This window comes from Coturnix japonica, chromosome 1 (genome assembly GCF_001577835.2).
Source record: "Coturnix japonica isolate 7356 chromosome 1, Coturnix japonica 2.1, whole genome shotgun sequence".
Taxonomy (NCBI): Eukaryota; Metazoa; Chordata; class Aves; order Galliformes; family Phasianidae; genus Coturnix; species Coturnix japonica.
In genome coordinates, this window is record NC_029516.1 from 68,449,936 (window position 1) to 68,477,390 (window position 27,455).

At 41.8% G+C, this 27,455-nt stretch overlaps 1 protein-coding gene across 1 annotated transcript; it reads right to left on the minus strand.

Annotated features, from left to right (window-relative positions):
* Positions 1-1,646: 1,646 nt before the first annotated feature.
* On the minus strand, positions 1,647-27,035 carry FOXJ2 (forkhead box J2). The gene is made up of 12 exons (XM_015871844.2): positions 26,460-27,035; positions 25,635-25,762; positions 12,103-12,455; positions 11,507-11,581; positions 10,070-10,138; positions 9,601-9,741; positions 8,953-9,151; positions 7,029-7,349; positions 6,379-6,480; positions 5,734-5,934; positions 4,742-4,840; positions 1,647-4,146 (listed from the first exon to the last, which is right to left on the minus strand). The coding sequence occupies exons 3-12, from the start codon at positions 12,433-12,435 to the stop codon at positions 4,058-4,060; spliced, it is 1,629 nt and encodes a 542-aa protein (XP_015727330.1). The 5' UTR covers positions 12,436-12,455; positions 25,635-25,762; positions 26,460-27,035; the 3' UTR covers positions 1,647-4,057.
* Positions 27,036-27,455: the final 420 nt, after the last annotated feature.

Genomic DNA, 27,455 nt, shown 5'->3' on the forward strand with positions numbered 1-27,455 from the left:
GGGCGAAACAAGCAAGCAAACAAACAAAAACAGCAACTACTTTCCTCCAGAATGCCTCAAGTATGATGCCTGTCTTCAAAAATGTGATGCCCATCTTCAAAAAGGGCCGGAAAGATGATCCTGGTAGCTACAGGCCTATCAGTCTCACCTTGGTGTCTGGGAAGGGGGAGTCCTGATTTGCTGGAGGGACATGATTAAGGTCCCCTTAGTGGTGAAATCCAGAGTGTTGACCACAACGTCTGCAGATTATGTACCCATTGCTGGGGTATTAGAAAGCCTTTGACCACCAACAATCTCCCTTAGGGTAGCAAGTAGGCCACACAACTTTTGTCCTTCTTGCACCTTCCAATGCCATTCTATTCTATGGGTACCTGGTTCTAGGTTCTCAGAGGCAGGGAGCAGATTATTTTCATTGCCAATTTGGTGTCTTATCTGGTTATTGGTGCCCGTAATTTGGATCCTAAGCAGGGAGGTTTGTGTCATCTGCAGTATCTTCAGGTCACTGTGTCTGCCATCTCTAGGCCTTTCATTCACGCCCTGCAGGGTTTCGTAGAGCACAGCACAGGGGACAGCCTACTCTGTGCCTTTAACACTTCCTTCTTGAGGAGCATCCAGCCCCCCTGGACCTCTTCACCCTTCAGGACTGAATCCCAAGGGATCCTCCGTACCAGTGTCCTGAATAGTTCAAAGTCCATTCCCCAGAAGTCCAACGTAGCAGTTTTGCTGCCTTCTGCCCTGATTTTGCCATGCATCACTCGCTCCACATTTAGACTATATGTTATACGAGAAAGGTATTGATTATATAGATGTGGTAATTTTGGTTTGATGATACAATAGATTTAGTCCCGCACTCAGCAAGTAAGAGAAGGAAGTCTTCAGTGCAAACTAGCATAGAGTGATGCCTTTGTAAACATCCAGCTCAGTATTGTTTCCTAACTCAAGAGATACTTCAGTACAGATAAGAATCTAGAAAGACTGGTATATATTGCCTACTAATTTGTTCTCTGTTTTCTAACTATAGAATGCTTCCACTCCTGGTTAATAGCAGTTCAGATGAACAGGATGCTGTATATTACACACCAGAATCCATTGGCTCCCTTCTTATCTTCATCATCATCACCAACGAAGATAATCACAGCAGCTCCCCTCTTTTGTACTGTAGGTGGGAACTCTGTGTTAAATTCTGCTGCCTATCCTGACATCAGACTATTGGAATCTCATAGATCTACCTAATAGTAACTTGCCCATACAACCCAACAATGACCTCCTTGTAAAGCTATTTGATCTTCCTCGCCGTTTTCTTGATTTTACAGTGTCTACAGTGGTAAATGACTCCCTGGGAAACCTCTAAGTGCTCTAACAAAGTGGTTTAAGGAGCAAGGTCAATCAATGCTATGAAAAAACAGCTAAGTTGTGGTGCAGTTTTCACAGCCTTTCTGGCCACAATGCAAGTTCAAAGGTGCACTGAAGGACTTCTGAGTCTCTGCTGACAACCTAAAAAGTCTCACCTGCAATGTGCACATAGGTGGATGCTGTTAATTATTAACGTCCACACCCAAACTTCCTTTTTAAGGTAAGCTGTAAGCAGGAATTGAGCCCACCTGTTAGACGCGGTCAAAAGAAATGCAATGCTGGCACCAAAGGAGTTAAACCATAAACATTCACTTTTTCTTTTTATTAAGAAAGCATGCACAAAAATAAACTTGTGAGACCACGCCCCTCTCTCCTTGACCCAAAGCACCGTGGCCGATGCCACTGTGGCAGGGCCTGCAGGAACTCTCCATGGCACGTTTGCATCCCTTCGCTCCCTGCAGCTGGTACCAGTGTGGAGCTCCACGTAGCCAACCCAATACCTTCCCACGCATTGACGATGCACATGTATTTCAGAGGCAGAGGAACCAGGCTAATTTGCACACTGACCGGCGTGTATTTACATATGCAAACAAGGAGCAAATCAATATGTAGATAAGATAAATATGCAAATTGTGGGGACTTTCATACTCAGAAGGAGCTATCTTTCTTTTTTTCTTCCAGTGGTTGCAGATTTCCACAGGGCTGGCTCAGCGATATGCTCTGCAAAGCACTGACTGGCACCAACCAGAAGCCATCTATGGTGCCACGTTCCACAGAAACCCAATGGCACGCGCTTCCAAGTTGTACCATCACCATCCTGAGGCAGCACAGATAACAGCCAATTCCACGCTTTAGTTGGCTCTGGGATTCCTCGTTTCTCTTGGAGATACTCACTGATGAACTCCCCCTCAATACACACATTTAAAAAAGAAAAAAAAAAAACAAAAACAAAACAAAAAAAAACAAAACAAAAACCACATCCCACTGCCCCCCCCTCCCCAATACAATGAGACTGTCCACTTCTGTGACAAAGATCCAATTGATTTATCCCTACAGCAAATTTTAAAAGCAATTTTAGTTCCCCACAGTCAGAGCAGAGGTTTTTTTACCTCCTCTTCCCCAGGTACGTCAAAGCCACCACGACGTTTTATGTCTGTCTTGTTCCTTTCACTGATAAACAGGGAATAAGGGTTGGGGTCGGCTTTACGAAACACTAACATGAAACAAGAGGTTTGACAGAACACAGCCATGTCAGGGAAAAAAAAACAAAATGAAAGCTAACTCAGGACACAGCTTAGGGGAGGAGGAATTTCAACACTAATTCCTGCATCTCTTTTGCTTTCCTAATTTGCTGACAGAAACCATGAACTGGGATTTACATTCTATTCCATCATCTTCCTCAGCTGAACCGCAAGGAGTCTGAGCGACCCACCCCCCTCCTTCCATACAATACTCTTTGGCTGTTCGGCTCTACTTCATCCCCTCTTCTAATGCAGCTCTTAAATCACTTCTAAGAGCCTCTCACTCAACCAGAGAGTCTGAGCTCCTTGACCAGAAATCCCCTGCTTCACCTCCATTCTGACCAGCAGCTTCCTCTTTCCACCATTAACTCATTCACAAAGTGGGAACCACTGACTGAGAATTGACACTGCTGCCATAGACAAGGACAGTCTCCATAAAGGTACGAGGGGCAGAAGGCCAAGTAAGAACTGAGCAAATACTGACAGTGTGAGAAAACTTTTAAGTCTGCATATGCAAGTTAAGAGCCTCACTGCATACTTTGAAGAAAGGCCTGAAGGGGCAGAGGTGAAATTAGAATCTCTGGAAAACAGAATTTGCTGGATCACAACACCCTCGACTGCTTCTTTCACCTGATGAGTATGTAGGCTTCACTTGCTTGGAGACTGCAAAGGGCAGAGCAGTCAGGATCTTCTCAAAACCACTTTTGGTCCTCACTACGAGGCACTGCATTCTGAAACCCAATATCTCTGCTGAAACATCATTTTTACTACATTCCCCTTTCTCCAAACTCAGGATTTCCCTCCCGGCTCCGCTTAGCTCTACCAACTTAAAGAGATTATCCTGTTTGCACTTGGGATCCCTATTTCTTTTCTTACTTTTCCTGCTGGTGTGAAACAGTTCACTGAGCTGAAATCACCTCTCCGCTGTGTCCCCTGAGCCTCCTGACCTTTACAGCTTTTAACTACAGGGCTCTACCAGACTCTCACTCAGTAGCCAATACAACACATTTACTGTCCGCTTTGAAGGGAAAGAGGGATTGCTAAATGCAAAATGACAGAGGCAGGAGAAGATGCACACAAGGATTCAGCTTTCTGAGGTCTTTTTGTGGCAGCAAGGACCTGTCTTTCCGCCCAATACAGGGCACCACACAACAAGATTTGATCTGATGCATCCGAGGCCACCAGAGGAGGGGAAGGGCTGTGCTCAATTATTGATAATAATAATAATAACAACAACAACAATAATAATAAACAAAAGAAGAAAAAAAAAAGATAAAACAGGACGCAATGAAAGATTATCTTCGGCAGCATCTTGCGGTGGCTTCTCTGGCAGAGATAGAGAATATATATCTATATACAGGCAAGGTAGGAAGGCTGGAGACGGTGGTGTGGCACCATTCACCCCATGTCCCCCTCCCCTCCTGCGTCCTTCACAAAGGACGGGCTCTTCAGTCTGTAACTCGCTAAGTGATCAAGTCCCAGTCGAAATCATCAGGGATTTCCTCATTGGTGCCTGGAGGAGGCCCTGAAGGCCGAGGGACCAGATGATGAGCTGAGGAAAAAACAGTTAAAAAAAAAGAAAGAAAAAGAACAGTTAGGAAAAAAAAAAAAAGTCATACTTTTCCACAGTGGGCATTTGGCCAAAAGAAAGCATGAAGGGCACAGTGGGCTTCTCTGTTCTAACAGTAGATGCAATAACACTACTGCCATGAATTCCCCCATGTCAGACAGCACTACCAATGTCTGTTGGTAGCGTGCTATGAAATTCTCTAGAGCAGCTTCTACTGAGGTTAAAGCTTCAGGAAGCTGAGCTTTTCTCACAGCTGACTGCTAATAAAATACAAAGAAACACCAATAACAGAAGCTTCTAAGGTAATTTTGCCTTTGTCCAACCAGCTGATGGTGACATGGAGCTAGAAGACCATTTATGTGAAGTTATGTGAACCTATTAGAGCTAATATAGCCAATATAGAGCTTATAGAGCTAATAGTGCACAGCCCTAATGAAGGGTCCCCAGCAGTCCAAGCACTCTCTCTACCCTAAGCACTTCACTGCAATCCAGTGAGTGTTTTGGGAGAAATGCAGAGGGCTTCAGAGCCAGTTCTTAAATATTCAGAGCTATAATATGCCTTACTGTTACTTCGTACCTGGGCGATTATATCCTGGAGAGTCCTGGGTAGATATCTGGTACATCGGAGATGGACCGGAGAAGAGATGGGGAGGCTGGGGCTGACCATAGGAGTTCACTGTAGTATGAAATGAAACAAACTGTTAATGGTCTGGTCAGCTGCCTTAGCCCTGACTGGTTTGCATCTCAGCCACAGAGCAACTCAGTCAAACACACAGAATACTGAGATGTTCGGTTGCCTGGTCCTAACCAAAAGCTGTAACTTGGTTGAGGATCTTGTTCTTGGCACCTGCAGGAGTTTCACCTGTTATTTTAAACTAAACTTTTCACCTAGAAATGTCAGAAGATGGCTCACTATTTATTTATTTTTCACTGTTTACTATGAAGTCATTTAGTTCAAATACTGGATGACACACACCACAGCTGCACCAGGATCATCTCTGGACTCTTCTATTCCTTGTCCAGTCAGTCTTTCTCCAATACAGGCACATAAGCTGTCTGTTTAACAGCTACTGCCACCTAATATCCTGAGTTGGAAGGGACCCACAAAGATCACTGAGTCTAACTCCCGGCTCCACACAGAACCACCCAAAAATCAGACCATATGACTGGAAGCACTGTCTGCAAGCTCAGTGCCACCATCACTTCCCTGGGGATCCTGTTCCAGTGCCTGATCACCTTCTCAGTGATCTTTCCTGACAACCAACCTGAGTCTGCTCTGTCTCAGCTTTAGGCTGATCCCTTAGGTCCTATCGCCGGTCAACAGAGGGAGGAGACCAGCACCAGCCCCTCCACTCCCTCTCATGAGGAAGCATGGCCAGACCAAGATGACATCTCACCTCAGCATCCTCTTCTCTATGCTGAACAAAGCAAGGGACTGAATATAGTTTGTATAAACAGCTTCTGATAGAGCTGCTTGGTGCTACACTAACTACAAGGTAGCAAGAAGTTTATAAAATGTAGAAAACTGGTCCTTCACTAACATAGCATTTTAGTTCCCCTCCAAATTACCTTGATTCATGGATTGCTCCTGTTTGCCACTGTTCAGGGCACAAGAATCAGAGATTCGAGGGGGCTGCTGTGGGCCAACCAGATGAGGGAGCTGACCAGTCTGGGTAAGGAAGTGATTAAGAGAGTCACAGAGATTGGCAATGTGGTGTTGATCCAGTGTCCAGTTCTTCCGCTCAGCTTGGCGCAGACTCTCCATCAACTCTGCAAAGGAGAAGGACAGTGTCGAAAACAGCAACTAAACTGCAGTCACCCCTGTTAAACTTTTTATCTTCAGCCCTAAGTCCCACCTTCTCCCCACAAACTCAACTTCATTACTTATGATCAGTCACTGGAATAACGGAGAGCTTCCTTTTTAAGGTATTGTCTCACTGATCTGGGTAAAGAAAGGAGAAGCGGGAGGGAAAAATCCTCATTCACTTTCTGACATCCTTTTATTAATTAATTCCTCTTGCCCCAAATTCCTATTAGTGTTCAAGTGCTTTAGGGTCTTTAACAGGATCTATGAAGTAGGATGCGTCATACAAATGGAACGGCTGAGTCACTGAGACTTGCTGAAGTGAGGTTGAAAAAAAAAAAACATCTGCACTCTCAACTATAGCCCCTGGTCACTGAGTCACTAGACCTCGTCACTAGGCCAATACTGACCTGAGAATTGGGAATGCTCAATGCTAGACCAGTTCAGCCGGTTTACCATCTTGAAGCTCTCCTTCAGGGAATCAATGCTGGAGCACCAATCAGGGGGAAATGCTGTAATGAAATGGAAAAAAGATTATTCCAATACAGAACACTCTTTTGCTCCATCCCTTACTACAAGATAACTGGCCTCTTCAACGATATTAATTCTGTTGAGGGTGACGGAGCACTGGAACAGGCTGCCCAGGGGGGTTGTAGAGTCTCCTTCTCTGGAGATACTCAAGACCCGCCTGGACGCCTACCTGTGCGACGTGGTGTAGGGAGCCTGCTTTGGCAGGGGGGTTGGACTCGATGATCTCTAGAGGTCCCTTCCAACCCCTACAATTCTGTGATTCTGTAGTAGATAGAAATCTTTTTGCCCTTAGAAGACCAGCGGTACTGCCTCCCTTTTCATTTAGCTTCTGAAATTCTCCTGCATCCCTAAACAGAATCTCAAACCTAGCACAACTGTATCCCTTAGAAGGCAGTTTCTTTCACAGATTTCAATAATAACTGGCTATCATCCTTTTTTTCACGTAACTCTTAGGGGAAGCTCACTTGTGGAATTTCTAAGGGATCCCCACTGCTCCATTTCTCTGTTCTTTCCATCAGCCCCGACTCACCAAAGCCAGCATTGTTGATTGAAGCCTGTGACTGCTGCTGCTGCTGGTGCTGATGTGGCTGCTGCTGTGGGTGAGAGTGCGGGTGATGTTGATGCTGATGGTAGCCTCCGTGCTGCATTGGGGGAGGGTGCATGGACATCACTGGTGGAGGGCCATAACTTTCACCACCCTGCTGCTTTCCTCCTTGGGATGGGCAACCCTCTGGAGTTGGAGTGTGGAGTGGTGGAGCGGCACCCACTGCTGAGGGGCCCTGCTGCTGCTGCTGGTACATGTAGTAGTTGTGGTTGGAGGGCTGCATGTCACTAAGGAGAGAGGAGAAACCTGTGGGATGAAAGAAAGAGGAGGAAACTTTAAGAGCTGCCTAGATCAGACCTCTACTTAAATGAACCATCTCTAAAGTCACACTGAGGATGAGCAGTGCTATTTAAGAAGCTTTTGAAGTGCCCTCTAGAGGCTGCCAATAATTAGCACCTGCACAGTTAAGTTTTTACTTTCTTCCAAGTTCCATCAAAACTAAAAGGCTCTACAAAGACCCAGCAGAATTTAACTCCTTAGCATTTAAGCATGTCTATGCCTCCATGAACTTCATCTATATCTATCAAGTAACGTATGCTTTCTGGAAATTTTATGCACATTGTTTTCCTAGAAATGACCACTAAGCAAACTTCAGCAACAAAACATTTAGAAAATGGAGGCTGATAAATCTGACCTGTTGTTTCCAAAAGCTCCCTTCGGATTCTACCTTACAAACAGTTTCATCTGAGACCTTCACATTTTTTCCTCACACAAATCATTAGTGGTCATTGCTTCCTACTGCTTTGATACACAGAGCACAGCACACGTCAGGACTCCTTTAATACCTTAATTCTTCCTGACTTTTTAGGTGTTATTATTTCTATCCACTTCCATTACAGGTATCCCCTACATGCAAGAGCATCATATGTTCTACATTCTTCCCCATAACAGGAGCTCTGAACATCTCTTACATCTGTTTCCCTGGTTTTCTCCTTACGTTACGGAAATTCTAAGAAAAATCGCAGTGAAAGGTATTATGTCTATAACCTGAGCTACCCGTTCATTATGTATTATGTAAAAGAAAGCCTCGGTTTTTTACAGGAGTCAAAATCAACCCTTAGACCTACTAAATGCAGGGGAGCAAAAGGATCAATATTCTTCTGACTCCAAAAGGCCAATATCCCGACTCAAAGTTACTAACACAATTTCCTCAAAAACTGCAAGTTTTCCTAGATGACCTTACAGCTGTCGAACTGAAAAGCAGATCATTGCTTCATTTTTAGAAACAGAGGCACAGAGTGAGGCAAGGCTCTCCTCTGCATTTGTGTAGCCTTCTTATTCTACAGCACCTCACACAACAGATTCCTGCCAGTCAAGCACCAACTTGATGAAAGCTTGTTATCTCACTGAAGTTACAAGTTCAGGAGGCTTTTCCTACAGCAACAAACTCTGCCTGCGCTATAAGCTGGCTGAGAGCATAGGCAAAAGTCTCATCTAACCACATATTCCTTTCTACACCAGGCTAGTATTTAGAAGAATGTTTAAAGATGAAGACAACAATGGGAGATGAAGACAACAATCCTCCTCCTCTTACAGCTTCCAGCTCGACAGATTGTCAATATTTCTTAGACAAGCTATTCTTCAAGTCTACGCTTCTACCATTTAAATATTTGCTTCTGTATTAAGACATGCTATTTTTAAATCATTATCCCTTTCATTCTGAGTGAGGTGCAATAAAAAAAAAGGACACACAGATTTCTTATTTGCCTCTGGCAGAACTAAGTACAGCACACCAAAGAAACTTTGCTCCTAAAAGAAGAAAGATCTGAGACACACCAAGGATAGATGAGTGGACAAGATGGTGTAAGCATCTATCTGTCCACTTCACGTGGTCCTTATGGTTACTCACCGTGCTGAGAGGAAGATGATTTCTCCAGCATGGATTTGTAGAGATTTCGGAAGGACCAGCTAAGATCCTGAAAGTTGATCTCGGAGTAGGAGAACTTGAAGTCATGGTTGGCACTGTACAGTGGGGGAGGTACATCAGCCCCTTCACGGCCCTGTCCCCCTGCTACAGTAGAGGCAACATCCACAGGCCCTGCAGATTGCTAGAAGAACCACATATGACAGAAATTAGGCCTTCATTTTATACTGTATTTTTTAACTTGGCAGAACCCAGAAACTACATACAGGTAGCAGTGTGTGTTCTATCTCATATCATATACATAGCTCATCTTGCAGCAAGCAGATCTTTCCCAAAAGCTATTTCCCTTGAGGACAGTTAACCATCACACCCTCACCCTACAGCATATTGGCATATTCTTCAGCTAATACCATTATGCCTTTACCCTTATCCCCATCCAGCCCTTTCTTAAATATCGCTTCCTCCACTATTTTCTGTCTGATCAATTTTAACTTCTTCCCTTTTTATTTTTTTCCTCCTCCTCACTATTTTTCACTATTCCCTCTTTTCTCACCATGCCACTTTTCCATTCAAGCACCCCTCCCCCTTCCCCTTCTTTCACTCTTCTTAAGGTTTCTATTCTCCACTTCTCACCTGACTGTAGTTGGCAATGGGGGTAGTGCTCTGGAGTGACAGCTGAGGGGTAGTCTCAGGTGGCAAAGAGGCTTCTGTGCTGACTGGAACAGCCCCTCGGGGGCTCTTACTTGCCTCTTGCTCTGGGGAGTCTTGTGGTATCTGTGGATAGGGAAGAAAGACAGTAAGAGCCCAGATGAAATAACAGATGAAGAAGTGAAACTGAAATGGGAAGCCAGTTCCACCACTGTAGCTCATGGCTTAAAAAACAGGAGAACTAGGCCTTAGTCGCTGAAAAGACAAGATAATTAACTTAAATATAATTAATTTTGCTGCTGAACAGCAGCAACAATGGCCAATGAGCGCAGTATACGCATTAATCCTCCTCATCTATATTTGCTACCCTCCCATCTAGTGCTGGAAGAACTCCTTGGAACAAGAATGGAACATGCACTCCTGCTCCATGTTGTCAGAAAACAGTAACACTCACGTCATCATCAGGAGGATGCCGCCTCTTGCGAGATATATCCGGACACGTATCTATTGTCCAATAAGAGCCCTGGAAAAAAGAGCCACTAGTGAATGAATGACTGTGTTATTGAAGCAGAGAGCTTCCTACAGCAGCAGGTTACTGACTCAAACAATGCAGCACCAACTAAATAACAGAACCACACTGAATAACAGACAGCTAAGAAATAGAAGAGATGGCACTGTGTTGTATTGAACAATGATTCTGTCCACTTCGATCGCTCCAAGAGCAAAAGATGTTTCGATCCAAGGCAGACCAACACTTTGGGGCCTTTAACTTCCCCTTCAGTATCCCCTCACAGCACATCATTTTTATTGGACCAACTCAGTGTTCAGACTGAGCACAAACAACTACAAGGAACCCCTTTTCAATACTTCTGACACTTCACCAATATATCAATGAGAACGTGCAAACATACACTGAAGTCAGTCAGGAGTCCCTGAAATAAACCACATAATCAATAGTATTTTTGCGGTGATCTTCAGAGAAACATATTACTTCTAATTTTAGATGGCAACTGAGCATCATCTTGTCCTTCAAACACAGCCTGAAAAAGGCTGCATGAGTGACCCCTTCTGGTAACTTCAGAGAACCGGAGAAAAGAGTGAAAAAATGAAAAGTTAAATTTGTGTCTAAATACATTATTTCTCACCGTCACCTTCTGCTTGTTGGTTAGATTAAAGTTAACAACATCTGTGCGCCACCACTTGGTATTGCCAACAATTCCCCTTTACAACTGATACATACTAACAGAGTTTTACCAGCTCTTACTAAGCCAACAAGTAATTAAACTCTTGAACTCTTCTAGTAACAGATTTCTACAGATTTGAACTACCTGATCATGACCATTTCTCCCCAGCACCAAATGTTTTGCAGTCCTAAATAAGCAGCCATCCTGCTCTCAGTTCCCCAGATCTTACCTCCATGATGTCATGTTACTCAGGGATATGATTTAGTGTAGGGTTTTTAGAGTTAGGGTACTGGTTAGGCTGCAGTTGGACTTGATGATCTTCAAGGTCTTTTCCAACCTGGGTAATTCTATGATTCTATGTCATAATCTCACCATTCACCACCAGACACTAAAATCTTTCACAATAAAACAGGTTGGACTAGACCCACGTTTTACACATAATATCAAGAAGAAACAAAACTGACAACTGGACCCTATTTACTCCTTCTTCCACTTTGAAGTGAATATCGTGATATGGAGAAGATGACCCTCTACAAGTTCCCTTTAAACAAATGCTTCTATAGTCAAGCACAGCAATAAAATTTACTACTGCTTCCCTTTCTGCCTATACTTCAGGTTTCAAATTCCAATGTTGAGTTAGAAAGGGCAATTCTTGCTCATTCCATGCAGCTTTAAATGGTTTGGCCAGGAGCACCCAGATTTCTTACCTTCCCCGGATCATCCCTTGGTCGAGGCACTTTCCGAAAACACTTATTCAGAGAGAGGTTATGACGAATTGAGTTCTGGAGAGAGATTGAGAGACAAAGGTAAGTGCTATAACAAAAAGGTAAAGCTTTCTGTGTATGTTCAAGAAGGGGTGAAGAAAACTAAAGGGTGGTTTGTACTCAAATGCACTACATATACCCACAGTAGGGCAGAACAGAAGCTGAGGAAATCAGAGAAATATATCAGGCTGAGTAACATTCAGCCGAACCATCTATGCCTATACAGAAGGTATTATAAAAATACCATCAGTGTTATGCAGAGGTTGGTAGTGATATGGGTTTTGTGGGTGGTGATTTTTCTCTTACTGTTTTTTGCCCCCTCCTTTCCCCAGGGTCCTACTTACAGGGCTGCCACATACATACAACAAAAATCCCAGAGAAAATGGGACTTCCATCTCAGTTCATTTCTTCTCTGGTCATCTTATTTTCACATCTGTTTCTTTTTATTTTGCTCAGTGAGCATATTTGGCACCAAAAAAAAAGAAAATAAAGTCCATTTATTAGACAGAAAAGAGCACTTTAGCTATGAAAGTCCTTACCTTCCAACCAATACCAGCATTTTTGTAGTAGGGAAAGTTGTCACAGATCCAACGGTAAATCTCACTAAGTGTCATCTTCTTGGCAGGGGATGAGTTGATTGCATATGTGATCAGGGTGGCATAGCTGTAACGTGGCTTGCCATCTTGATGCACTGCAGCCTCATCCTTACTGAGAGTAGCATTGGGATCTGTTGGTGAGCCCGGAGGACACTTTCGGGCAGCCCCTGGAGGTCCTGCTTGCGAGGAACCCCCTAGTTTTTCAATAGTAGCTCTTAAAGTAAGTTGTGGGAGCCAGTCTATGGATGTGAGGCTGCTTTCCAGGTCAGAGGCCATGATACTGGAAGCAGCTGTATCTGTAAGGAGACAGAAGGAGAAAGGGATCTCTAGGGATACAATCAAGATGAACCATAAGAACAGAAACACACATTTGCGTTCCTCTTCTGCTTCTTCCCCTATTAGAAAACACCAGAGTGAAGACCATCCTGTTTGATATACCTTATTAACAGCCAAATACAATCCTCAAAAAAAAGGCCTACCTCCGCATCCTCTGGAGGGCCGTCCTTGCTGATAATAGCTAGGAAAGTGCTGATGATAAGTGCTTGTACAGCCTTATCCACAGCATCACAACTGTTCCCAGTTGAACAACCAAGATTTATATACAGGAAGAGGACCATCTTCTGCAGCTGTATCACATTCACTCCTTTACTATCTATGCAACACAGCTTTGAGACCTTACGTTATAATCCAGCAGGTTTTCTGCATCAGGTAAGAGGAGAATCGTAACACTCCTTCACACCATATCCAAACAACGATGAATCTAATGATTTAATTAAGTTCTTCTGGAGAAGTCAGGATTGTGACCATCTTAATTTGGGAGAAATTAATTTCTCTCTAAGACCAAAACTATTTTTTGGTGTTTTTTGTTTGTTTGTTTTGTTTTTTACATCAGGCAACATTATAATTAATACTATTCCTTGCAGTCAGGATTATGTATATCATTTAAAACACCAAGATTATGCATAATACTATATATAGATAATTACATCTACCGTGTTGAGGTAGATGCAGACTATATTAAGCTTGTAATTGTTAAACTTTTGCCTACTACAACCAATTTGTCTTAAATATACCTATCATTATTATTGAATTCACAATATAACAAGAAACTGTTTTCCCCAAATCTGAGACACAAGAAAAACTTCCTTATCCAAACTCATGCACAAGACAGAAACGGACTCATGATCTTGTCCTCTCATAAATATTACACGTTTCCCTCATAAAATAAGATGCATCTGTCCAACATGACTAGCACTTGTATCCAGCACTTTCTATTTTAATTATTTTTACAAGAAGAAAATATTTAATAGTACAAACATGTATATGTTTGCACACTCAGTACACAAGCTTGTATGCTGTCTTTTGTAGTAGTCATGGCATCATAAATGTCATTATTCTTACTTGCAATTGGCTGCATTGCTATGTGAGGAGCTATCCCTTCAGGTTTGGACTGAGTTAGTTTTCACAGCCCAAATCTGCACTGTTCTGCACATCATCTTTAAATAAACAGCAGAATAAAGTCTTAAAAGGCTGCAAGTTTTGCATCTTCCACTTTGGAAATTAACCTTCTTAGAGAACTGGACAATACTATACATAGCACTGCATGCTTGTACACACAGAAGTTAAATTCCTAAGCACATGCATACACTTAAGTACACCATCACGTAACAAATTACCTGTGTACACACATCTAGGAGAGAGAAGACTAATATCAACATATTCCACTTCTGAAAGATTCTTTACACAACACCTCCCACCCAGCCCATCACTCAGCAAATCAATGGAACAGGGAGACACCCATCTGCACGAGTAACAAATAGATATTAGTTCTAAAAATAGATATTTGTCAATAACACAGTGTGGATGGACCCAGCAGCTCCTCATTCTTCCCCTACAACCACATGCGTTATATAGAATTATAGAATGTCTGAGGTTAGCAGGGCTGAGTCCATCTGCTCCAAACTACCACAGTAGGGTGCCCAAAATCACGCCCAGGCAGCTCCAAGAAGAGCCGGGCTCTGTCATCTCTGAACTCAACCTTCAGGTATTTAGAGACACTGATGAGATCCCCCAAACCTTCTCCAGGTTGAACAGCCCCAGCTCTCTCAGCTTCTACATATAAGAAGCACCCTTCATCATCTTGGTGGCTCTTTGTTAGACCCTCTCCCCTGTGCCCATGTCCTTCCTATACTGGGGATCCCAGAACTGGATGCAGCCTCACAAGTGCTGAGAAAAGAGGAATCACAGAACTGCATGGGCTGGAAGAGACCTCTAGAGATCATCAAGTCCATTCCCCCTACAGCAGACTGCAAAGTTAGACATCCATGCAGGTCTTTAATATGTCTAGAGGTGACTAGATCCCTGTCTTTTTTTGTATTAGTGGTGCTCAGAACTAGACACAATATTCCAGATGAGGCCTCACCAGTGCAGAGTAGAAGGGAGAATCGCCTCCCTTGTCCTGCTGATTACACTCCCTTTATTGCATCCCAGGATCCCACTGGCTTTCTTGGCCACCAGGGCACACTGCTGGCTCATCATCAACTTGTCTTCCACCAGAAGTTTTCTGGGCTCAGAAAACAAATCCTAACTGCACAGCTAATGTTATAATTCACACTCCAATGCAAGCACAGACTGAGAAGTTAAATTGCAGCACTACAGTATCTGTAACAAGATGTAAAGGATGTTATTTGAAAGGACCAGATCAGGCTTGAAAAGTAAGCATATGAGAAAGAAATGAGGCTCACCAAGGCTAAGTGCAAGGTATTACACTTGGGTCACGACAATCACAAATACATGCACAGACCTGGAGAACTCAGAGCAGCCCAATGGAAAAGGACTTGAGGGTCCTGGTGGGCAAAAAGCTCGACACAAGACAATAACACGTGCTTGCAGCTTGGAGGGCCAACTGTATCTACCCTGGGTTGCACCAAAAGTAGGGTGGCCAGAAGGGCAAGGGAGACTGTTTCCCTCTACTCTGCCCTCCTGAAGACTGGGGCCATCAGCGCAAGAAGGATGGGAAGCCGTGGAGGTCTAGAGGAGGGTGATAGAGATCAGAGGGCTGAAGCACCTCTCCCATGAAAAAAGGTTGAGAGCTGGGCTAGCTTAGATTGGAGAAAGCTTCAGAGAGACCTCATTGTGGCCTCCAAGTACAGCTTTTTCAAGGAGACAATCAGGTTAAATCTGGGTCCTATTACATCCACACTAAAACTCCAATTCTTTTCATTCCCTGGTTTATAAAACAATTTGACAAGAAAACAAAATCCTCAAAGCTTAAATAATAATTTAGAAGTTCCTCTGCCATCACAGGCCAACAAAACAAAAAAGGAGGCACCACTTTTATTATATATTTTATGAGAACTGTTCCAAAATATATTATATAGCTATAGTTTATATAAGCAACAAAATATTTTAATGTTTGATATTTTTTATTAAAATGGTTAAAAAAAAAAGAGAGAGAGCAACAAAATTAAAACTAGTGGGATATTGGACCTTGTTTTTGTGAAACCAAAGCACCAGCCCCATTTGATGGCAGTGGTTGCAACCATTTTGCGAGTTCTCAAGGTGCTCATTAGAGATTTTCTTCCATCAAATTTTACTTCTCTCGTGCTTCATCCTTGACAGCAGCTGCTCACAAATGCACGTACTGCCAACAGCGATGGCATGAATAAAGAATGACTGTGAATCAAAGGATATTTCTCTCATAAAATTCTGGTAAAAAGACACAATCAGATTTTAGAGTTGAATATCTGATTGCAACTCTATACATTCCATTTGAAAAATGTATTTATGTTGAATGAAAATGGAGTTGCAAATGTACAAAAAAAAAAATTTCCTCTGTGGAAGGCAATTCCAGAACATAATCATTACAAAAATAATTTGGTTTAATGTGCCACACTGTTATTTAAAAGAATACTTACTATCACATTACACTTAGTGTAATGTCTGCTACATATCTCATTCACCTAATCAGGCAGTATACCAGCTGGACACTACTTAATGGATCAATAGAAACACTTTACATGTACAGAACTAAATGGTATTTGTTTATGCACTGGCTGATTTTAATAACCTTCAATAAGGTTGGCAGTTGTAAACACCATCAACAGCTGGAAATTGACTGGAGTCTTCATTTCTCAAGTACTAATTCCAGTACAGCCCAAATTTAAGACAGACTGGAGATGCAAACGTGCCACCCAAGTACCAATTCAAATCTATAGTTAAACACACAAGAATCTGTCTGATTTATAATGGAAGTATATTAAAGAAAATCCTAGCACTGCCTACCTGTTAATAACTACTAATTCCCTTTAGATCAATAATACTTCACTACAGCTTTTCAGTAAAGCTACTGCCTTATTTTGAATATTCGCTAGTAGTAAATTAAACCTCACACTGAGAACGTAAGCCATCTTTTGGTCTATCACATCACACTATACCTGCTGCTGACTGAGAAAATCCGCACTTTGTCTACCTTGCTGCTTTGTGAATGCTTAACAGTCAGCTCTTACCCAGTAACACTATTACTTACATATCAGAACTGAAAAGGATCTAAAGGAACAGCACTCTAAGGTTCATACTCAATGCAGTCCATAAACACTTCCAACCAAAAATATTCTGTAAGACCGTCCATTCAGAATCAATTACAACTGAGGTAGGAAAGTAAAACAAGTGAAACTACATTGTGTACAACCTACAGAACATTCATGTTCTATACTAGACTTGTAAATTTATTTCCCTGTATTTATTTTCCCCGTTGCTTTTTCTTCCTCCTGCTATTCGAACCCAATGAAACACTACTGTCAAAACATTCAAAGGAGACTCCAATTTCTGAACATAAACTTTGAGAAGGAAGATACGCAGAACAGACAACTAAGTAGTGAGACATATTGCTGAAGAACACCTGTAAAAATAAGGTCACTTGTATTTAGGTGTCTAAAGCAGAGATCCAGTGATCTAAATGACAATATCCATCTGGTACAGCCAGAGAGAAAACCAGCTTCTGGTGTACTGAGCTAATAAACAGGCAAAAAAAGCAGCAGCTGAGTACTTTGCTGAAACAGAATAGCAAGAAGGATGTCCATTAAAGTAAACTGCCTCAGAAATTAAGAAAGAAGGTAACACACAAGAATACATGGAAAAATAGACAGCTTCTGCTTTGATGGGAAAAGACCATTTGGAAGTACTCGTGCAAATTACAAATGCAAGAAACCTGTACTCTAATACCAATAGAAAAAGGAGAGAAGAGGGAAAAAACAAACAAACCTCCACAGTAACAGAAGAGTTAAACTAATATACTAATAATTTATTCCCAATAAATTAATGGATTGGAGAGATGGCAATACAGCATATGCAGTTCAGTGGTCATGAACCAAAGGAAAAAAATATATGCTTAAATACTTCAACCAAAGGAAGTAATCTAAAAGCACAGCATATATATTAATTCACATATATATATTCATATGCACATATACATGTATATATATGAATATGACAATTCATATGAATATGAATCATAATTTTAGTCATCTGACTCAATACGTAACTATTTAACGTGCAAGATCAAAAAGCTTTCAATGTTTAATGCATGTAAAAGAACACAGATAATACAGTAACAAAGACATTCTGAGCAGGAAATTTGCTAAACGATACAACACTACACTAAGATGGTACTGAAACATTAGAGGGAGACAAAATCTTTTTGTTTCTGTATTGCCCACTACATATCACTGAACTAATGGTTCTGTTATAATCATATTGTTTTAGAGATATGGTTTTCCTTTAGCAAACAAATCTCAACAAAATGAGTTTCATGCTAAGTCCAGGAGGAGAAAAAAATACAAGTTTCTTTTAACAGATTCTAATGACATAAATGTCATAACAGCACGTTTCACTTTATGAAAGGTGCATAAGTAATGCATTCTGAATTTAGGATCACCAAGACCCCTGTGCCAGAAGTACGTCAGGATCCAATTCCGAAAGCACTGTGTACTAGTTCTGCATAAATCCAGTTTACAAAACTCAAACTACATGTTTAAGCTTATTAATAGATGGCATTATGGCCAATATTCAAAGCATCCTGATGTCAAGGAAGACAGAGTCTTTACATGCATGTAAGGCTAAAATCAAGTATAGTTAGTATTATAATCTGCCAGGGCAATAAGATGAACTAGTAAAAGGATTTTTGTTGTTTGTTAAATAAACGTTCTGTAGAAATTCAGAGAAACCTCAGTGTGAAAATGTGTTCAAAATTATGACTAGAGTCCTTATTTATGCTGCTGTGCAAGTGAGAGTAGGGGATATGTAATGCCTGTCAAAAGAAATAGCAAATGATATTAAGAATACTGGTATACCTAAAATACTTCTGAGCTGAAAGCTGCTTCATTTGTAATAAGACCACCGCAAATGATTTATTCTAATTTTAAACCCAATTTCCCATTATAACATTACCCAAAATAACAGATTTGAAGCACAAAGCAAACCAGGTACACTGAAGCATTAAAAAAAAAAAACATCACCACAGCAGAATCTCTACAGCATCCCTCCTCCTTCAGACCCACTATGCAATATTTTAGGTAGGCAAGATAAATAGTTGGCAGTGAATAACATTGACGTCAATCAGCCCTATGCTGAGGAAGGTATTGGTTATTGTTTCTTGAATAACTCAGATTTAAAACCACGTATCTAGAATGAAATTTCCCCTTGGAAAAACAGAAGTCAATTGTAGATAAACTGTATTTAAGAGAAGGTATTTACCCCAGCCTCGTGGCAGCACCTTGTTTGAACACAAGAACTTTATACATAAGAGGGCACCCTGGGTTAAATGAATGCCAGCCAGGCATACAAAAACGGCAAGTCAGATTGCAAGTAGTTAGATATCTTCCACAAAAACTGAACAACTTAAAAAAATAACACTATTCCATATTAATTTTGCAACAGTTGCTGACAACAACCACAACCCATTCTGTTCCACTTGTGGCAATGGCCACTAAGCAGTAAAAGTGTATTGAATTCACAAAGACAATTGGTATCAAGTGTAGATTAGCCAAATACAACCTGGCCAGAAGGTACACACTACAGATAGCCCCAAAATTACCTACTACCATTACACCCTTTTTAGTAATTTTTCAGTATGTCAACAAGTGGTATCCAATAATCCTGACCTCTAGTGGCTGGCAATTTTCCTACATGTATCAAGGTATGAGTCAACTAAGGAAGAATGCGAAGGGATGATCATGGAAGAAATGGAAAAGCAAAGTATCATGCCTGCATTGCTGGAGAGGAAATTGACAATACAGTAAAAGACTGCAGCCGACAGAGGAGAGACATATCTGGAAAGCCCCTCAGAATAGGTATAAAAAGCTGATGTGGTAAGTGCTTGCCAATGGGCTGAACAGAGAGGAAAAGAGAGATGGCAACTTGTTGAGAAAAAAGGCCAAGAAATTTACTTCAGCAATTGTCTTTTTGACAAGACTCAAGGCTGGTAACAGTTGTTCAGAGGCCAGCAAGAACAGGTTTAATTAACTGAGACAGCAAAAAAAGAGAAAAGCATGAAGGGTTACCCAATGAGAGTAAGAAAGAAGCAGCAGATCAAGGCCGTAAAACTAGAGGATGAGACCCTGTCCTATACAAGAAGAGTGTAACTCAGAGAAAGCATGTGCCCAGCTGTGGTTCAGTTACAGAGGCTCACAAAAAAAGAAAGCAAGAAATAAAGGGAAATCTTAAGGGAGATTTCCGGAGTTCCATCTTAGCCTCTGTATAGTTGTACAGTCAACAAACATACAGAAAGGTGTTATCAGATTGATATCCACAGATTGTAAAGCTAGAAAGATTATCGCATTGGAAAGGGATAATCAGAAATAAATAGAAAATGGAGATCTATGTAGGCTTGCAGGGAAAACACCAAGAGCAATCTACAGAAAGAGATCACTTGCCAGTGGCAATCAGCCCTTAAATGGGGTCTAGAAGAGGTGCAGCCAGGCTCCACCCCTTCTGGTCACACAGCTGAACTGCCTTCACCTGTGCTCCCACAGCTGACTCAGTGCTTGCCTCAGGTGGTCAATCAAAGGTTCAGGCTGTGATTCAACAGTTCCCATACAGCCTCAGTAGTTTTAAACTAACAGCAAATTGCTTTATCCAAAAAAATAAAATAAATAAAATAAAGTAAAATAAAATAAAAAAAGACATTAAGGTGGTATACTGAGATACATAATATAATATCACTGGCAGGAAGAAAAGCAAGGAGAACACGCCAGATCTGGGTTTTTATGTCTAACTTATGAAAACAAAATGGAATAAGGTAAATAGCCTAGCGCAGAAATAACTGAATGAATGACTAGAATAGTTACAGGGAAACTAGTAAAATACAAACACAAAAGTCAAGGGAGGACAAGATTTCAAGACTGGGCATGATCAAGTGTCAAAAACAGCAGGGAAGCCAAGAAGGATGAAGATGAAATAGAGACTCTGAGATCTGGCCAAGAAAAGGAAATTAGAGATCTTAGGAGACACTTAAAGGGAGTCAAGATACCTATACTGAACTCAACTTTAAAAACAGATCTGGGCTACAGACATAGTACAGGATCTGTCACCCTTTAGTTCTGGCGGTTTAGGTCCTTCCATGAAACAAAAATGAGTTAAGCATCATACTTTCACTGCTTCTTAATGCCAAGGAAAGCAGCATACAGAGTCTTTGAGTTCAATTTCACACTGTAATTAAGGAAATTAACAGGAAGAACACTACTGAAAATAACACCCACATTTATGAAGTGTTTCTAATACTTCGGAACTATTAAAAATGATCGATACCCAATTCTTATATGAATAAATCCTGCAAGGAGAAGAGCACAGCCCAAGGTCAGCCAGCAAAGGAGCACCAGAACCATGCAAAGAATGTAGGTCTCCCAGACCAGTTCCCCACATTCAAATCTTGCCTGCTTTCAGGTAGAGATAAAATAAGCAGCTCTGAAATTGCTTTTAAAAGTTTTGTTCATTTTCTCTGCAAGTTCCTGATAGAGAGGGAAACTGTTTTTTCCTACTAGGAGGAGAAACTGAGAATTCTGAAACTTCATGCCTCTGTCACCGCAAAAAGTTTAGAATCTTTCCCAGTTGTTCAAATTTGAACTTTAAACAGTTAATACATATTTCCACTATAATCACCCACAGCCTTTACACAGTAAGGAGCATAAAAAATTCTGAATTGGAGATGTTTAAAAAAAAAAAAAGCAAATACTTTTTCCTCAAGATATAAAAGTTCTCACTCCTCATCTCTCCCTCATTACTCAGTTTCTATTCTACCTCAATTCAAAACCAAGATCCTGATATGCTGGGAGCATTCAAGGATTGTAAATGCAAGGGCTTTTCCATTCTAACCAGCTAAAAACTAGTTATTCTTGAGGAAGTGGAGAAGATAAGGCGGGAGAACCAACAGGTCTAATACAAAGAGTCATTCTCCAGCATGAATGACCGGCATATCTTCAGAGGAAGAAAATTCCTTTTATTTCGTATTTGTATAAAAGCAGGCTTCTTGACTTAGCTGCTGACAAAGAAACAAACAAAAACCAACTAACCACCCACAATGCTTTGTGTCCACAAGTATATTATCTAATTAAAGCCAAACAGGTCAAAATGCAGGTGTAGAAATAAGGCCTACAAAATAGGTAAAGAAAGAACTGCTGACAATAAAGCATCTTAGAAATGCTTGCTTTATAAAGAGACAAGATGCATTTTTGGTTTATGGAACCACGGGACAGAATGACAAAGGGACAGTAAGGAAAATAAGATACAAAGAGCGGGACAGAGAGAACTGGGAGGAACTGTGGGGTGCAGGAGGAAATGAGATTAAAGAAGTAGGAAGGGTGAAAGCATGCTGGGCCTTAATGCTGAAGAAAAATCTGACTACGGCATGATGAAAAGAAGCCAGCAATGAGGTTTGGGAAAGGGTTCGCAGCGGTCAGCAGCTTGCAAAATCCATACACCTTCTACCTCTGAGATACTAACTCTAGCGTTTGTTTTAGGATGGGGTAGGGGACAAGACCAGTCAAAGACAGAAGGATAAAACAACCCAAATATTGGTAAAACACTACAGGCCACCACAGTAAATGGGTCCTGAAGTCTGTTGCAAGGCCTTCGGAAATACTGAGAACGTTTCAATATTCCATGTTTCTTTTCAAACGTAAACTGAACATTTTCCAATTCGTTAACTGTGAAAACACATGGCAGCATTCTTTGCCTCCTCTCAGTAACACAGGCTGCACTGTAATATGAAAAACTAAGGAGAGAGAAGTACACAGGAGATTTTAACATTCATCATATATCCTTTAGAAGAAAGCAGGACATATCAACAGCAGAATAGGTAGCAATACTAGGCTGTCCATTAACCTGGACACAAGTCTCATTTTCAAAGATGTCTTCCAGACCAGAAGTGCTAGAAAGATTTCCTTTTTAAATTAAAGTCTTAATTTCAACGCATCATAAAGCAACAGTTTCTGCAAATTGAGTACTACAAAACACAGAGTTCTATCTCAACACCACCAGTTACAGTTAAGACTGGGAAAAGCAAATGGGAAAATGAGTCCAAAAGCATTTCATCTTTTGGTTGCTAATGACAGAGATGCAATTCCTGTCTGACAACTGTGTAAAATGAGATAATCATCTCAGCCTTGCTCTTGAGGGACAACTGTCCATATCACAGTTGCCATTAATCATATTTCCCTTCTGACACTTGAAGGGCCAAAGATCCAAACTGTGACACAGACTGAATTTCCCACTACATAAAGGTCAGCTGACATTTAGGGGAGGATGCAAAGATACCAGCACCTCTAGATAAAGAAAAAAACTGCTCCAGAGACACAAGCAGCATTAAGATCTATTTTTTGGGGGAGGGGGGAAAGAAAAAAAAAAGTACTGCATTTGTCAAAATCCTATTGGATAGGGAAGTATTATTAAAACCCCTTAAACTGTTTATTCTGTTTCAGTTGAAGCTCTCTGACTTCTGATTTGACCCTACACACTTTCAAGACAAAATCCAAGGAACTTACAGAATACATACTAAAATATTAATGCAACTTTCTAACCCTTCAGTAATGTAATCCTTTCCCCACAACTCTCCAGACTTTCTTATTTCATTTTTATCTTAGGACCTGACATACACTCAGTTCTCAAAGACAGATAGAGCGCACACTGGGCAGAACTATACTGCTTCCACTATAAAGTCAACTTTTGGATATATGAATGATCAAATTTATATGTACAAATCCATACACACATCTAAAAGTCTCCGTACTAAAATACTGATATCTTCGTTGCTTCTGCTGAAGCACTTACACATGAGAATTTACTATGTATCTATTACTTATGTATCTAAGCGTTGGCTTTAGAAGTCTAATCTATGTGTTCATGTTTAATATTCTTAATGTAAACTCTCAATGACATAGCACTTTCAGACAAATGCTTCTGTACAGTACCTTGCACTTCTATTTCAATAAACCATATTAATCATTTTTCTTTTAGATACTTTTGTAAAAAAAATAAATGACGCAGAAAAGCTGCAGTACTCCACCTCAGAAAAAGCTACATTTAAGGCAGTGATAAACATCTGATGCATATACCAACACTGTCAAAATCTATGTTCTCTAAAAATCACCTCCTTCTTTGAATGTATCAGTATATCCTGACTTCAGTACTGTTGTCTTTTAGACTGTGAAATTTTCATTGCAGAGATTGTCTTAAGTTTGTGTATGTGAGTCAGCACTGAATGCCCTGTCAGCAATTAACAAATAAATAGCAAACAATTATAATAATGCATATGACTTTCAACCCTGGATGTCTGTCATGAATAATTAAAGCTCTGACAGAAAATAAAAAAATCTTTAACATCATAACCAAGAGAGAAAAAAAGCATTTTATATACAAGAAAAAAAAAATAATCATTGAGAGAGCAAATTTTCCTAAGTCTGGCACATATACATTCTGTAAAGTGCTCTGGCACCCATCAGAGCCAAAAGCACTTGAAAAACTTCAAGTCATTACTGTGATGATGAATGTAGAGCAAGGTAAATTAACCTCCAGAGTATGACAAGTCTGTTAATCCCCCCCCCCCCCTCAATGTACAAAGGCCAAAAATGCCCTAGTTATCTCTTTCCTTGCACTAGATAACACTGTACTCAAAACAGGTTGATTGCATAACTGCAGGACAACAGGTAGGAGAGCATCTAACAATATCCACAAAATATACATACGCTTCTTGATTCAGTCCTCCCTCAGAAAGGGGCATCTTCTCAAGCTAAGGATAACTGTCAAAATTTTTAGCATAGATTGGGAATCACTTTGGATGAACCTGGAGGCATTTTCAGTTTGATCTTACTGACAAATTACACCAAGTTCTTTCTTCATGGACTCCCTGTTAACCACGGTGATCCCAAATAGATTCTGAAAGGGTTCCTGTCCTGTCCTGGTCAAGTGCCCTTTGATCTTGGATTTCCTCACTGCAGAACACAAACATAAATATCTCAGGTGAGATACCCTTAGACTCAATTCTTCTCCCACAGGAATCTGCTGTGGTTTCATTTGAGATGAATATTCTCTTAAACTTGTTTTTTTTTTAGGAAATCACTTCAGTGTCAGAATATTAATTTGAGACTGAAATTAACTGTTTCATCTACAGAAAGCAACCTGCTTGGCTCACCACAGCATCAGCATTACCATTCACATTCCTAGCTCCCAAACACAGCATAAAACACACAGGAAGACTACAGAATGGCTTGGTTTGGCTTTCAGATCAGGTTCCACTAGCATTATTCCTAGGCCCCAAGCCCAACAGAACCCACTCTCAAGGGCAATCATACCAGAACTCATCCTGCAGTCTCTAGGTACAATAGGACAAGTATCCCAAAGTACTACCTCTGAGATCTGTATGTCCAGCTTCCAAGCATAGTAGTTTGCAGCCCATATTTACTTCATTCCCATAGTAATCCACATTGTAGTACACAGATGGAGAACTGATGCTCCAACCCCATGAGCACAACCTTGAACACCAGTACTACTACTCACCATTCCTGTCTACAGAATGTCTTGTGTTGTTTAAAAACATCACCCTTCTCAAAGACACCTAAATGGCTGGTGATGATTAAAGGCCTAGGATGAATACAGCATTGCCAACAAGTGTAAGGGAGAGGACAAAGGTTTCTTACAATTGATTAGGGTTAAGGTATCCAAGAAGACTAAACAATGAAAGAATCAGATCAATTCCATGTAGTGTAAAAGATTGCCAAATGAGAAAAACCCACACAAAAAGGCTTGAGAGAAGTTCAGAAAGGAGAGGAAAAAATAATAATAATAAAAAATAATAATAATAAAAAATAATAATAATAAAAAATAATAATAGCAGATACAGTGAGAAAAGAGACATTGGAAATAAGGATAACACTTAAAAGAGAAGGTCAGATACAAATAGGAGGCAATACAATGTAGTCACTCACTTTGTCTGGAAGATTTTTCAGAGGGAGGCAGATTATCTTCACTGTTGATTTCTGGGGGTGCTGTTCTTCACACTTCTTCTCTGAGAGCCATCCTCAGAGAGTCTTGTTGACAGCTATTCCAAGAGCTTCTTCAAGAAATATTTTGAGAGCAAGGGGATTGTGAACGAAACCAGAATCTTGAGTATTAAAACAATCTGCTCGGGATCTTCACTCCCCTGAAACTGCTGTTTTTATCCCTGGATGGAGATCCTCTCACTTTTGGCAGCTAACTACTGTCTCCCTGGGGAGAAAGCCTTGTCTTTTCCTCACTGGCTGCCAGGCTGGGGATATTGATCTTAAATAATCTCCCTACCTGGAAGTCTCTCTTCTTTTTCCTGTAGGCGCACCTTGTCCTTAAGGGTGGGCAGATCTTTTTCTCTGAAAGAATTTTTGTCAGTTCTGTAGACAATATCAGCAAAAACTGTGTAAAAACAGTGGCAGACAGCAAGGGGAAAAAGGAGTATCCAAATCTGGTTGTGCTTTCTCTCCCTTGTTTTACTTTCTCTGCCGTCTACTGACCAGATGTAAATAATTAAAATTATCTGGTAATTATCTGGAGCTCCTGCTTATTTCTATTTTGGAAACTGCCTCCCTTGAGCATTTGAAGATTCTTCTGTAGAGGCTCCCTGCTTACTATCTGATCTAGGGAAGAGGCTATTAAGGGCTGGCTCCTCTCTTGAGGAAAGAATCCCCTCACCCAGCAGCTCCGAAGTAAGGGGGAGTAGGTAGTCACGGTTATTCTTGCAAACCTCAAAAACTGGGGAAATGAGGATCCCTCTCACTTACATAGGTATCAAAGGATCTCCAGGAGGTTCTCTTCCACTTCGAGGTTAGAGTAGATTTGCTTCTCTATCGGGATTTGCAGCTGTGCCCTGTGCCCACCCTCAGCTAGTTAGCGGGGTTGGGAGCCACTGCTAGGTTCCCCTTAGCTAGTTAACGTGGAAGGGGCCGGCAGGTCCACCCTCGACAAGGGCCCACCGGGTGCTCCGGCTGCGAGCAGGGCTGCCCGACCAGGTGCTTCCCTCCCGGCTACGGATGGAGCAGGCGGGCAGTCTCTCCCCCACCCCAGCGGAATACGGGGGTGTTCCCCCACCCCGGCTGCCCGGAGGCCGTCCCTGGCTTCCCCCCAGGCCCCAGCTCCTCTTGCCCGGGCCCGGCTACCACGGGAGGCCACAGCGGCTCGCGAAACAGAGCAATTGCCTCCGCCGCCTTCTGCTGCGCCTCAGCTTCGTCCCCAGAGGGCTCCCCGGGCTCCGGGGGGCCCCAGCCGAATGGCGCTGAGTCTCTCCAGGCCCCACCGCTCCCGCAGCTGCTGCTCCGGGCTGCGGCTCCACTGCAGGCCCCGACTCCTCCCCGGCCTCCGCTCCGCCTCCCTCAGCTCCCCTCAGCCGCTGCCACCCCCGCCTCCCCGGGTTAAGGAGGCGCCGGGCTGGGGCTGCTGCGGCCGCTGTGTGCGCGCCCACACTCGGTGTCCGTGGAGAACTGTGTGCATAGTTTGGCCCGAGAAGCCTGGATGCACGCTCACAGGACAGGGACACGGGCACCCGCTGGCAACCCAAACTACTCCAACATCGCCGTTCCACCCCAGGGCCTTGCTTTGCCCCAGAGATACCTGTAGGTTTTTGGACCCTATAGGCCCTTGGGACACTGACACTACTTCTTGTTGCATCTCCCAGCCTGCTGGGACAGCTGTTGAGGCCCCTGCATAACTGTCACTCACCCAGACAGTGTTCATCTGCTCCAGCTTTAGGACACGACTCATCCCACCCACCTGACACTGCT

Bases quoted from the DNA above. Each gene is read 5' to 3' on its own strand.
- FOXJ2 (XM_015871844.2), bottom strand. From the start codon at position 12,435: ATGGCCTCTGACCTGGAAAGCAGCCTCACATCCATAGACTGGCTCCCA. The intron at 4,841-5,733 runs GTAATTTGGAGG...TTCATACTACAG, and splicing joins GGAGCAATCCATGAATCAAG to TGAACTCCTATGGTCAGCCC. The intron at 4,147-4,741 runs GTACGAAGTAAC...TTTTTTCCTCAG, and splicing joins TCCAGGATATAATCGCCCAG to CTCATCATCTGGTCCCTCGG.